The sequence below is a fragment of the Pholis gunnellus genome (assembly GCF_910591455.1).
Source record: "Pholis gunnellus genome assembly, chromosome: 18".
Taxonomy (NCBI): domain Eukaryota; kingdom Metazoa; phylum Chordata; class Actinopteri; order Perciformes; family Pholidae; genus Pholis; species Pholis gunnellus.
In genome coordinates, this window is record NC_136545.1 from 4,089,040 (window position 1) to 4,100,443 (window position 11,404).

The 11,404-nt window shown below is 41.9% G+C and overlaps 2 protein-coding genes across 2 annotated transcripts; one reads left to right on the forward strand and one right to left on the reverse strand.

Annotated features, from left to right (window-relative positions):
* Nucleotides 1–766: 766 nt before the first annotated feature.
* On the forward strand, nucleotides 767–6,246 carry LOC306710191 (cystatin-like). Its single transcript, XM_079178597.1, has 5 exons — nucleotides 767–866; nucleotides 1,010–1,223; nucleotides 5,458–5,609; nucleotides 5,699–5,800; nucleotides 5,970–6,246. Exons 2-5 carry the CDS (start codon nucleotides 1,136–1,138, stop codon nucleotides 6,063–6,065), a joined length of 438 nt encoding a protein of 145 aa, XP_079034723.1. The 5' UTR covers nucleotides 767–866; nucleotides 1,010–1,135; the 3' UTR covers nucleotides 6,066–6,246.
* Nucleotides 6,247–8,234: 1,988 nt separating this feature from the next.
* On the reverse strand, nucleotides 8,235–10,076 carry LOC306710620 (ras association domain-containing protein 6-like; the record flags this gene model as incomplete). Its single annotated transcript, XM_079179262.1, has 5 exons — nucleotides 8,235–8,543; nucleotides 8,937–9,034; nucleotides 9,465–9,583; nucleotides 9,669–9,720; nucleotides 10,008–10,076. The coding sequence occupies 5 exons, from the start codon at nucleotides 10,074–10,076 to the stop codon at nucleotides 8,468–8,470; spliced, it is 414 nt and encodes a 137-aa protein (XP_079035388.1). The 3' UTR covers nucleotides 8,235–8,467.
* Between the last annotated feature and the right edge of the window lie 1,328 nt (nucleotides 10,077–11,404).

An 11,404-nucleotide genomic window follows, 5' to 3' on the forward strand; every position in this document is an offset into this window, starting at 1 on the left:
TATTTGACTCTAAATGGACCATCATTTACTAAATGAACATCATGCTGTATTGAAGAAGACTTGAAACTAGAGATTGAGACCATAAACTCATGTTTACAATGTTTACTGAGGTAATAAATCAAGAGAGAAGTAGAGTCATTTTCTCATAGACTTCTATACAACCAGAGGAGTCGCCCCCTGATGGACATTAGAGAGAATGCAGGTTTAAAAAGAAAAGAAAATCAGCCTTTCTTCCATCAGTCAGCCTCATCTTTAGGAATGAGGACACCCGAGTTCATTAACTTCAATCTCGCTGACGCTCGTGCATTTATTCATTGCTGTCAGAATATTTTAAACCCTTTATCACATGATAACAAATGTGCTGGACCCGGTGTTGACGTACTTTAGAAATAATAACGCTGTGGCCTACAGTTTGCACAGTGACTCACTGCCAGTTTGAGTCACATCTCCCACAGAAGTGCCTCGTTCATGTATACATGCTCACATTCACACACAGATGCACCGCTTTGGCAGGCCACAGGCCCACATAACACACATGAATGCAAACACACAAAGAGCATGGAGACACGCACACAATGGCACACATCTGACACCAATCTACACTTAGTCTCACACACACACACACACACACACACGCACACTCACACACACGCCCCAAAGCCGCTGATGGTTGTTAAATCCCTGCATGACGTCATTGCCAGGCAGCAGGGGGGGTGTGGTCTTCACTGGTTTGTTAACATACCAGAGCTTAAATGCTGAGCAGCCTCTGCCATTCACTGACACCCTCCCCTCTTCCTCTCTCCCTAGCTGCCATTATTTCGCTCCGTCTTGCTCACAGAAGTCCTGTTTTTTCTAATATCAGAAAGGTAAAGAGTTGCAATGTTTCTCTCTTTGCAGCCTTTTCTACATCTGTCATTTTTGCACTTTCTTGCTCTATTGCTGTGTTTTTAAAGTTGTCTTTTTGCTCCTCCTTGTTTTTGTACTGCTTTCTCCTTGGATCACACTGTAGGACGTCAGCGAGTTGAGTTGGCAAGTGTCCTGCTCATCTGAAGCACTGTTTTTTTGGGGATCCGTTCTTTCGGGTCAGTCCTCCTCCTGTGAAGAGTCCAGCTCGGTGGTGGTCGAAACGTAAAAGATGTTCCTCCCGTTGGCAGTGGTGATCTGTCTGTCAGCCATCCAGCTGTGTTTGGGCGAGCAGCCTGTGGATGAAGTCGTCACAACAAGTACGTGCTGATATGGATAAGAAGTACGAGTATGGGAACGGGGAGTTACAGAGAGGCAAGAGAGACAAAAGAATAGTATAAGATAGAGAAGGAACTGACCTACTTGTTGCTCATGTCGACTTTCTGGCTTGATTTCACTTGTTACCAAAATTGATACACAAGTCTTTGCGTAGAAGAACAATAAATAGACTCATGGCAACAGCTTTCTCTTCTCAAAGCAAATTTGATGATTAAAAGGATAGGTATATTCAAAGATACGCTGTAACTACTTATACTGTCCTGATTACATTACTTTGATTTTTACACTTCATATTCATTCGTCTATTCTTGTGATCCAGATGAGTCTCATTCTGGTGACCTTAATTAATATCAAGATCTCAATCGCCGACAGAGATAGAATGCTAGGAAAAGAAAATGTGGACACTCTTATTTGTTTATTGCTTATTTATATTTACTATGTTTTTATATATTTTTTATTACTGATATGCTTATTTAAAATCTGTTGTGGGGACAGTTCTCAAAACAAAAACTAAAAATCCTGATTCATCGCCCTGATTTCTGTGAGTACCTGAAAAATGTCAGATGTGGTTCAGAAAGTGTTTATTAAAAATCGTAGTGAAACCAAGTGAAGCATGAATTCTGCAAAAAGGAACTATAACCAAGTGTCATTGAGATTCTTTACGTCAGTCAGTGCAGTTCGAGAAGAGTGAATAATAATACAACAAACACAAATACGTGTGTGCTATGTACACGCAGTTGAATAGCTTGAGTGAAAGGACACTGTATGCAACATCTGTGTCACGACTAGCAGTGTAGAAACCAGTCCAACGGAATATTTGTACTCTCTGCCAATTTCACTTTGCCCATTTGTCATTTCTAATACAATGAGATGACACACGTAAACAATTTAAGCAATCAAATAAAAGTAGCAATTGTAGTAATAATTGAACGGCTATTAAAGGCGTCAAGATCGGCGATAAAGTGATTCAACCTGAAATGATTTCAAACAGTTTAAAGAAGAAATGGCACAGTGTGTGCCTGCGTGACACAAAACACAGTAACTTGTTCCGTCAGGTTGTCAGTCTGTAGACAGTGACTCTACTGCTGTCTGCTTGGGTACAGTGAGTCAGGAGGCTTGGCTTAGACAGCAGTCTGAGAGAGTCGTCATTGGTCAGATGCTATTTAACTTGGCAGAATGGAGTTTGGTTTGGGAGTGTAGTGGCCACTCAGTACCAATCCACCAAATTTGTCCAACATCAGCGCATGACTTGTGTTATTGAAATGGTTTTACTGAGCAGAGAAACATTGTGGTTGGTTCAGATATGTACTTGGTGTATATTGTAAATACTCATGAGGATAAAACACAAATACTCTATTATATATATTATGTAAGATTACTGTATCTACAGTCGACGCCACAAGACGTCTGTGTTGTCCTCATGGTGTCCATTAACCAACTGGAATGTTGGGTGTGATCTGTTGCGCCTCTGAACACACCCTGACTTCTATGTATTGTTGTACTACAATGCATAATGAACTTGTGTAATTGAAAGGGTGCAGCATGTTAGATGGCAGCAAAACAGGAACTTCAACCTATGCTTGGTTGCTTAAGATATGCTTAAAACTGAAATGCCATCAAAACATAGCAAGATGGCACAAATTAACTGCATGAGCATGTTGACTTCAATATGGTGACATCAGCATGCTAACCTGCTCACAGTGGATATGCTAAAATGTTTACATTTAGCAGGTATACTGTTCATCGTGTACACCATCTCAGTTCGGCATGTTAGCAGCTAACCTTTGCTAATTAGCACTAACTTACATTAAACTGTTGAATTAGATAAAAAAGTGCAGAATCACTAAAATAGAACAATTCAACCTGAGGCTGACATGAAAATCTGAACCAAATGTAATGTCTATCTGTAGTTGTTGAGAAATCTAACTCCAAAGAACAAAAGTCAGCCTCCTGGTTGGGCCAGACAAAATGTCAGGGGACCACCAAAGTCGGTTGGATACATTGTCTGGGAAACAATATGTGTAAAACATTTTTCCAATCCATCTAGTACTGTATATTGAGATGTTTCATGTTGTAAGACAGGAAAATCAACCCAAAGTACGCCACGTCTATGGTATTTCGTCCAAATGTTGTCCAACATATTTTAATAAAACACTGAAATGTCAGCCTCATGGAGTAAAAGTCAAGGGATCAGTGAAATCAGTGGATTCATCCTCTGCAGTACATCAATGGGTGTGCCGAATTTCATGTAAATCTGTTGGATATCTAAGTCCGGATCAAAGTGGTAGACCGACCCATCATTGCTATCGTTGTGGCTGGACACTGAGAAAAACTAAAGCCAAACCATCATCATTTTGATTACGTGCTCCACCCAAGGTACAGAAGCTGCAACTGCTATATCTAAATTCCCCTTCTCTTTCCTCGAGAAAACAAACCTGCTTTATATTCTTGGCCTGATGATTGAGGCTTGGTTTGGCGAAGTAGTGTGAACGGTTTGGCAGTGTTTGAGTAAAACTGGCTGAATCCAGGGTTTAGTTGTCTTAACGTTTCCAAGTCCTTGACTGATGTTCTGGACTGAAACCACACATTTTCAGGATGAAGGAGCATAAAAACCCCAAAAGGAACACACAGAAACAGAACACTGACTGATTGTGCCATTGGAGTCAGTGTATCAGTACATTTGTATGGGTGGGCATTTTATGTGTATGAATAAGTGCAACACGTTCTCGTCCCCAACTCGTCAAATACCGACGCTTGGTCAGAGGCCCTTAGCACAAACTCTGACACTCTACCCCTCTAGCGGCAGTTTTGGACGCGTCAAAACAGCTTGTCAGTTTCCCGCTGTTACATGCACAGCGTTTTTTTCAAACTCCCGTCTTAACAGGAAGTTAGGTTTAGGCAATAAAACCACTTAGTTAGGTTTAGGAAAAGATCATGGTAGACGTTAACTTGACTGACTAATGACTCATGTTACTCACGTCACTAAATGACTAGCGACTCATAATAGTACCGAGTGACTAACTAGTCACGTGCCTGCAGAGTGACTAGTGACTCACGTGACTACCAAGTGACTAGTGACTCATGTGACTGTAGAGTGACTAGTGACTCACGTGACTACCAAGTGACTAGTGACTCACGTGACTGCAGAGTGACTAGTGACCCAGCGACTACCGAGTAACTAGAGACTCAATTTACTACAGAGTGACTAGCGACTCACGTGACTACCGAGAGACTAGTGACTCACGTGACTGGAGTGACTAGTGACCCAGCGACTACCGAGTAACTAGAGACTCCATTTACTACAGAGTGACTAGCAACTCACGTGACTACCTAGTGACTAGTGATTCATGTGACTGCAGAGTGACTAGCGACTCACGTAACTACCAAGTGACTAGTGACTCACGTGACTGCAGAGTGACTAGCGACTCACGTGACTACCGAGAGACTAGTGACTCACGTGACTGCAGAGTGACTAGTGACCCAGCGACTACCGAGTAACTAGAGACTCAATTTACTACAGAGTGACTAGCGACTCACGTTACTACCAAGTGACTAGTGATTCACGTGACTGCAGAGTGACTAGTGACTCACGTAACTACCTAGTGACGAGTGAATCATGTGACTACCAAATGACTAGTGACTCACGTGACTACCGAGAGACTAGAGACTTACATGACTACCGAGTGACTAGTGACCCATGATACTACCGAATGACTAGCGCCTCACTTGACTACCAGGTGACTAGCGACTCACGTGTCTGCTGAATTACTAGCGAACTAGTGACTGACATGACAAAATAAGGCAACAGATACTTGGTTTTAGACGGGACACAAAACGCGGTCACCTAGGTAATAGTCCTGTGTTTGTTTGACCCATCCACATCCGCTCCCACCAGCTCTATAATTCCTCATGCTTTACATTATGTCAGTTGCCCTGAGCGTCTAATAATGACGCAGGTGAGTTTACACTAGAAAGCCTGGTGCGGTGCATACAGATGCTAAAGGATGCCTCCGTGCGTCTGTATCACTGACCGAGTGTCGATATTTGACGAGTTAGGAGTGAGAAAGTGTGCATTTCAGTGCATTGTGCTATGCCACTTGAGTAGTCTGTTATATTACCAAGAACATAGAGGAGAGGTCCCTTGATTAGTTGTCCCATCAATAGCCATGCAATTGTGTGAAATCTACCTAATATGTGTGTTCAATTTCCTCATAGGAACAGTGCCTCTCCTGGGTGGCTGGTCTGAGAGAAGTCTAGAGTCAGCTGAGGTTCAGGAGGCGACTCAATATGCTGTGAAGATGCACAACACTCACTCCAAGAGCAAGAAGGTGTTCAAGCTCATCTCCATCACCGGCGCTCAGGCACAGGTCAGATTCATTTTTCAGACACAAAGGAACTTCCATGCAACACACCATGTCACCACCATCTAATAGTTCTGCTCCACTTATCTTATTAGGTGACCAACATGATCAACTTTAAAATTGATGCAGTCCTGGGAAAAACCAAATGTCTTAAGGGAGAAAACCACGACCTGAACAGCTGCAGTCTTGTGAAAAAGGTACATTTTGTTTCCCGTGTGCGATCGTATGTGTTAACAAAGTTATGTTCAACTCAGCAATGTCCTAATCCTAATACGAAGGCAGATTATTGCGTATCGTCTTTTACCGTCAGGTTTTGGAGAGTTCTCAATTCCTATGTAATGGTTATTGTTGTTTCCCTCTCCGCAGCATCTGAAGTGCCACTTTGTGGTGTCGCTCAACCCCCGCAACAACAAACATGAGCTGCAGAAGGTCAAGTGTGCGAAGATTGTGGATAAGGTTTAACTTTTGAATTGGCTTAACTTTTTTGTAGTTTGGCTCTATAGCTTTGATGACCTGATTGCATTTTGATCGGTTCAAAATATTTTGCAGCGGCTTTTCAGTACTGAATGTGTGGTTGTTTCCATGGACAACTTGTAACAATAACACATCATGGTCTTAATAAAATAAATTTGGGATAAATGTATTTGGTCTTTTTATTTGTGGTTTTGTATACTGTCAAAGAAAACACTTGATTAAAATGATCGCTTGCTTTGGGGATTTAAACAATCAACCATGATTGACGGTGTTGTAGGCAAGAGGTACATACATGTAAATATATGAATATATATAAATGAAGTTTTGTGTGACGTGTTGACACAGTGACAAAAGACCTTATCTGTCCACTGTGGACACACAAAGATAAATTCTAACAGAACACAACGTACTCATCTACTTCCAAAGGTTTCTCAGACTGGAAACTTCAGCTTTTCACAGTTTTGCTGAACTCTTGCGTAAGTTTGAAAAACTCTCTCCAAATGATAATTCACATGAGAATATTAATTGCACAAAATGCACATCTCAACAAGTTAATTAGTCTCACTGAGCCAGAGGAGATTGTTTTTCATAGTAAATGTCACGTCAGAGAAACAATCTCCTTGGTCAAAGCCTTGTTGACAAAGAGAAATGTCGTGCTGTTATCTAGTATTTCAGCAAAAGTGAAAATGAACGGACCAGCGTAGAGACCAAACTGTCTTTGGAGACGGGGCTCGCCCAACCAACATCTGTGGATCCCCTCCACAACAACCACACAGTAAAGCCCTGCCCTGCCACACGCTCTCCATTTCTCAAAAGGGAACCATAGTTGGGGCTCCTTGGCGAACATCGCATGGAAACTCTATCCTTTTAAAAGAACAACCAGTTACCATTTATTCTCGTTGGGTTATTCGTCATGTCAGAGGAAAATTAGACTCAGTGCTGGGAAATGGGAGGCTGTCTGGTGGACTGGCAAGGGTTTAGAAAGTCTTTGCCACTAAACAGCCGAGGCACCACTGCTCACTCAACACCAAACCATTATTTAACTATTAGAATGACATGTGCTTTCCACTTGTAAGCAGTTTCCTGTTTCACACACACACACACACACACACACACACACACACAACTCTTGCTTGTATGGTTGCTCCATTTGGTGAAGTGGAAATAGTTTAGATGTCTTGTGAATCCTTCTAGACAAGAAAACACAAACAACTCCCAGACTACCGTGGTAGTGACCTGTCAATCACAGTAAGCCCGCCCTAAAGCATACCCTCCTTTATGGTCTATTTGACTCTAAATGAACCATAATTTACTGAATGAACATCATGCTGTATTGAAGAAGACTTGAAACTAGAGATTGAGACCATAAACTCATGTTTACAATGTTTACAATGTTTACTGAGGGAATAAAACAAGAGAGAAGTAGAGTCATTTTCTCATAGACTTCCATACAATCAGACTTATTTTTGCAACCGGAGGAGTCGCCCCCTGCTGGTCAGTAGAGAGAATGCAAGTTAAAGGCACTTCAGCTTTGGCTTCACTCTCCAGAAACGGAGGTTGCCACCTGTGAGCAAGTGAGCAGGTGGGTATGGAAAGTTGGGAAGACGCTGGAAACAGCTGGTGGACTGAGAGGGAATGGCAGATTTAAAGTGAGAATAATGTCCGGGGCTGGAGGGAGGGACAAAGAGGTTCTGGCCTCATGATGAAATCATGCACATCTCCAAGGATGACCGAAAACATATTAAAAACCTATTTGCAGTCTGGTCTTTGATGACTATATTTGGACTTTCTATTCAAAATTGAAGTAAGACATTTCAAATATTTCTTTCTTTCTTTTTATTTATTTCGGTGCACAAGTCAACCTGCTTCCAAGTCACCACAGAACCTAAAGGAATGAGTACACACGTTTCAAACTGTATTCATCAATTCACACATTTGCGTATGTCGATTAATTTGCTCTTTATAACTAACTTCTGAAATATCAATACACCAAAGACAGAAAGTAGAACACATAAGAGGTCATGCTGGTCCCACAACTTGTATTTATTAACACTACACTGATTTACAGTTATTTACAGCAGCATCATTCATTATATCTTGGACTTATCTTACAGTTTTTTTTTTTTTTAAATGCAGGGGAAAAAAAATCAGGTGATGAATAAAAATGACGTAAGTGACCCAGTTTGTAAGACTTGAAACAGAGCCGTGTATCCAGGTTGGCGCCAGGTAGGCACGGTTTTCCAAAATCGTCACCTCAGTGTTTCACACCCAAACCTCTCTAAACTTGTTTACAAAGTTAAGGTTGTCAGACGTTGGACAGATACTCTTTGGTCCTTAAAGTGGTGTTGATGAATGACGAGTTCAGTGTCTGTGATTCAGATCGGCAGTCTTCAGACACTGGTCTCAATGTGAGGGGACATCTTACAGGTCAGCATGTGGTTTAGGAGTCTATGCTGCTGGTGGTACCTGACACACACACACACACACACACACACACACACACAACATACATGTATACAAACACCGTGAGTGAGCTGCAAATCGATGAAAGGTAATTTACTGTAAAATAATGGCGCCATCGCCTGCCATAGAAGTGTTACTACAAGGATTTTGTCTTCAACCTCTTTCAAATGAATATAGTCTATGACATGCAAAGGGGGAAGTGTAGAGCAGTGAGTGATTTGATGTTGTTTCATATCGTGAGTGTGATGCCACAAACCAGACTTCACTATCTTTAATTGAATGCACTGTAACATTTCCTTCGGACTCTGTAGATGTCCATTCTCTCACAATCAGTTCTTACGAAAGCTAATGTCATCAATAAAGGAAGTATTTAGGTGCAAAGGCTTATATACTGACTTGCTGATGACTCTCTGTATCACTCTGTTCTCCTCCTCTCTGAGTTTCAGAAGAACCTGCTCCAGGATAGGAAGCTCCAAGTTCAGATACTGGGCTACCTGAGAGGGGAGGGGAGAGCAAGAGAATAAAGGTCATCTTCTATTTGATTTGAATCTCCATCTTATCCTTTGCTGCTGAAATAACTTGGAGAAAAGCACAATCCTTATTCCTAACGTGAGCAAAAAACGAACATGCTTTAACTGTTACTTCCAAGTGGATTTACACAGCAGCTTTAATACTTGCAATGGCTCTTAACAACTTCTCCATACTAAATCCAAGATATCATTTTTTTTCTCTGACACTCTTAAAGATGTGTTAACATCACTAGAGGTTCAATTCAAGTAAAACGAGCCTACATTTTCAATGACTGCCGAGAAGTATTGACATGTATAAGTCTCTTCAAAACAGGCTGTTCGTGCCACTTCACATTAATGATTTGGTCTGGTCTCTGTACGTTAGCCCCCCGGGAGGCGGGGCTAGGACACTCACGTCGTTGCTGACTTCCTCTTCATCCATGTCGATCAGAAAGATCTTCATGATGTCGTCGGAGGGTCCCTGAAGTATGCGCTCCCACAGGGGCTGGTCTCCGTCACTGAGCTTCCTCTTTTCTGGAGAACACACGGACACACAACATCAGCAAAGTGATCGTTGACCCAGAACAGTATTTCATAGCGTGTGACAAAAAAAACCTACCTCCGCTCTGGTGAACACAGTACAGAGCGAACTCCTGGGGATCGTTCTCTATCTGTAGGAGGAAAATACAAGACGAGTGTTTAAACGTCTGTCGAAATAGTTCTTTTATGATTCTATTATTTTTATCTAATTGATCACATTAATTCACAACCTGTATTTCTGGGTTGTTTTGATGATTTATAATACAATAATGTTTGTATGCCTTCAAGCTGGCGATAGCCGTTGGCGTCCGGCCCGTTCATCATCAGGCAAACAACACTGACATTAATTATTCTGTTGAAAGAAGTCCAGCCACCCATCACTGACCCTGACCCGTCAGCCGCGTCCTGAAAGAGTTACAGCGCGTCTCATTGGGGAGCAGCGAACAGTAACCAGGCCTGGAAGAGAATTTAGTCTGTCTTCCTGCATGTTGGCTTTTCAGTCTGCATCTATTTGTGTTGTACATTTCTCTCAGAATAGTCCGTACTTTAGTTTAGTGTCCGAGTGGCGTTGATTCAGATTCTTTTGTAAGTGGTGTGACTGGACTGCTGCTTGTTGTCCATCTGCATGGTTTTTGTCTAGCAGTAAGTCTATCTGCCTGTCCATCTGCTTCACTGTATGAGCCAACATGTCAGTCTGACCCCCCCCTCTATTTTGTCTCACCTGTCTTTATCTCTGCTTCCTGTGTGAGAGCTGTCAGCTTTCTTGTTCTATTGATATCATTTAGCTATCTCTGTTTATGCAGCTTTTACTTCCACCTTCTGTCGCTTATCTGCTCCCTGATCCTAAACTAACCCGTGTGCATGGTGCCCCAAGCTGAAAGCCCAAAGTATAGTAGCTGGTAGACACAGTGACTATTGAGGAGAATATATTTGCATGTGTGACCTTGTACGGGACATTATTTTTGAAATCGATTGCTCATAATGTGTGCTTATAGTATTCAAACTGTTTCTCTGAGTATGAGAAGGCAGTAATTCTGCCTCGTCAACCACCTGTTGCATTATGTGATACGGTGCTGCTCCCCCCTGCTGGGCGGACTGACACATCACACACAGGAGGCAGAACTCTTGCACACATCACATCAGCAGAGATTGAGGGATTTTCCTTTTGGTCTCCAACTATTTTAACGGATAAGTCTTAACGTCAGTGGGACACAAGGTAATGGAAGTTTTGCAGTGTTAACAAGCCGGGCCTGGAATCATTTATTCCCTCGTCAGTGTTTCATGAAAATCTGTTGATAGGTCTGGATCCTGCCAACTAGCAGACAAACAAACAACTATTCATGCTACCAACAATGCTCACATTCAAGACTTGAAACTGAGAGCTGAGAGAGTGGAAGGTTTCATGAAATAAAATTAAAAAAACTACTGTGACCTTTATAAATATAAGTGGGTATTAGTGCTTCCACCTCATATAGAGTATTTTAGCCTCTTTTACCTCATTTTCTTGGTTTGGTTCAGTCTCGCTGCTCTCATCAACTTCATCTCAAAAAGTGGAACATCTAAGCAAAGACCTGATATATTGCTCCCGATTTATTACATACCTTTTTAATCAATAGTGACAGAAGAGAGGTGACAGTAAACAAATTGGAGAGCGGACACTCTGGCATACATTTTTCTCAGTGGTTGGTGGAGACCAAAACAGAGCTTAAACACATCTCCAAATCAACCTTTATGTTGCTCTGTGCCTGCTGAATGCGTAAATAGGCAACTGTCTGCTAACACCTTCCCCTTAAAAAATTCATGAGGCAATAATAT

Bases quoted from the DNA above. Each gene is read 5' to 3' on its own strand.
- LOC306710191 (XM_079178597.1), top strand. From the start codon at position 1,136: ATGTTCCTCCCGTTGGCAGTGGTGATCTGTCTGTCAGCCATCCAGCTG. The intron at 5,610-5,698 runs GTCAGATTCATT...TTATCTTATTAG, and splicing joins TCACCGGCGCTCAGGCACAG to GTGACCAACATGATCAACTT. The intron at 5,801-5,969 runs GTACATTTTGTT...CCCTCTCCGCAG, and splicing joins GCTGCAGTCTTGTGAAAAAG to CATCTGAAGTGCCACTTTGT.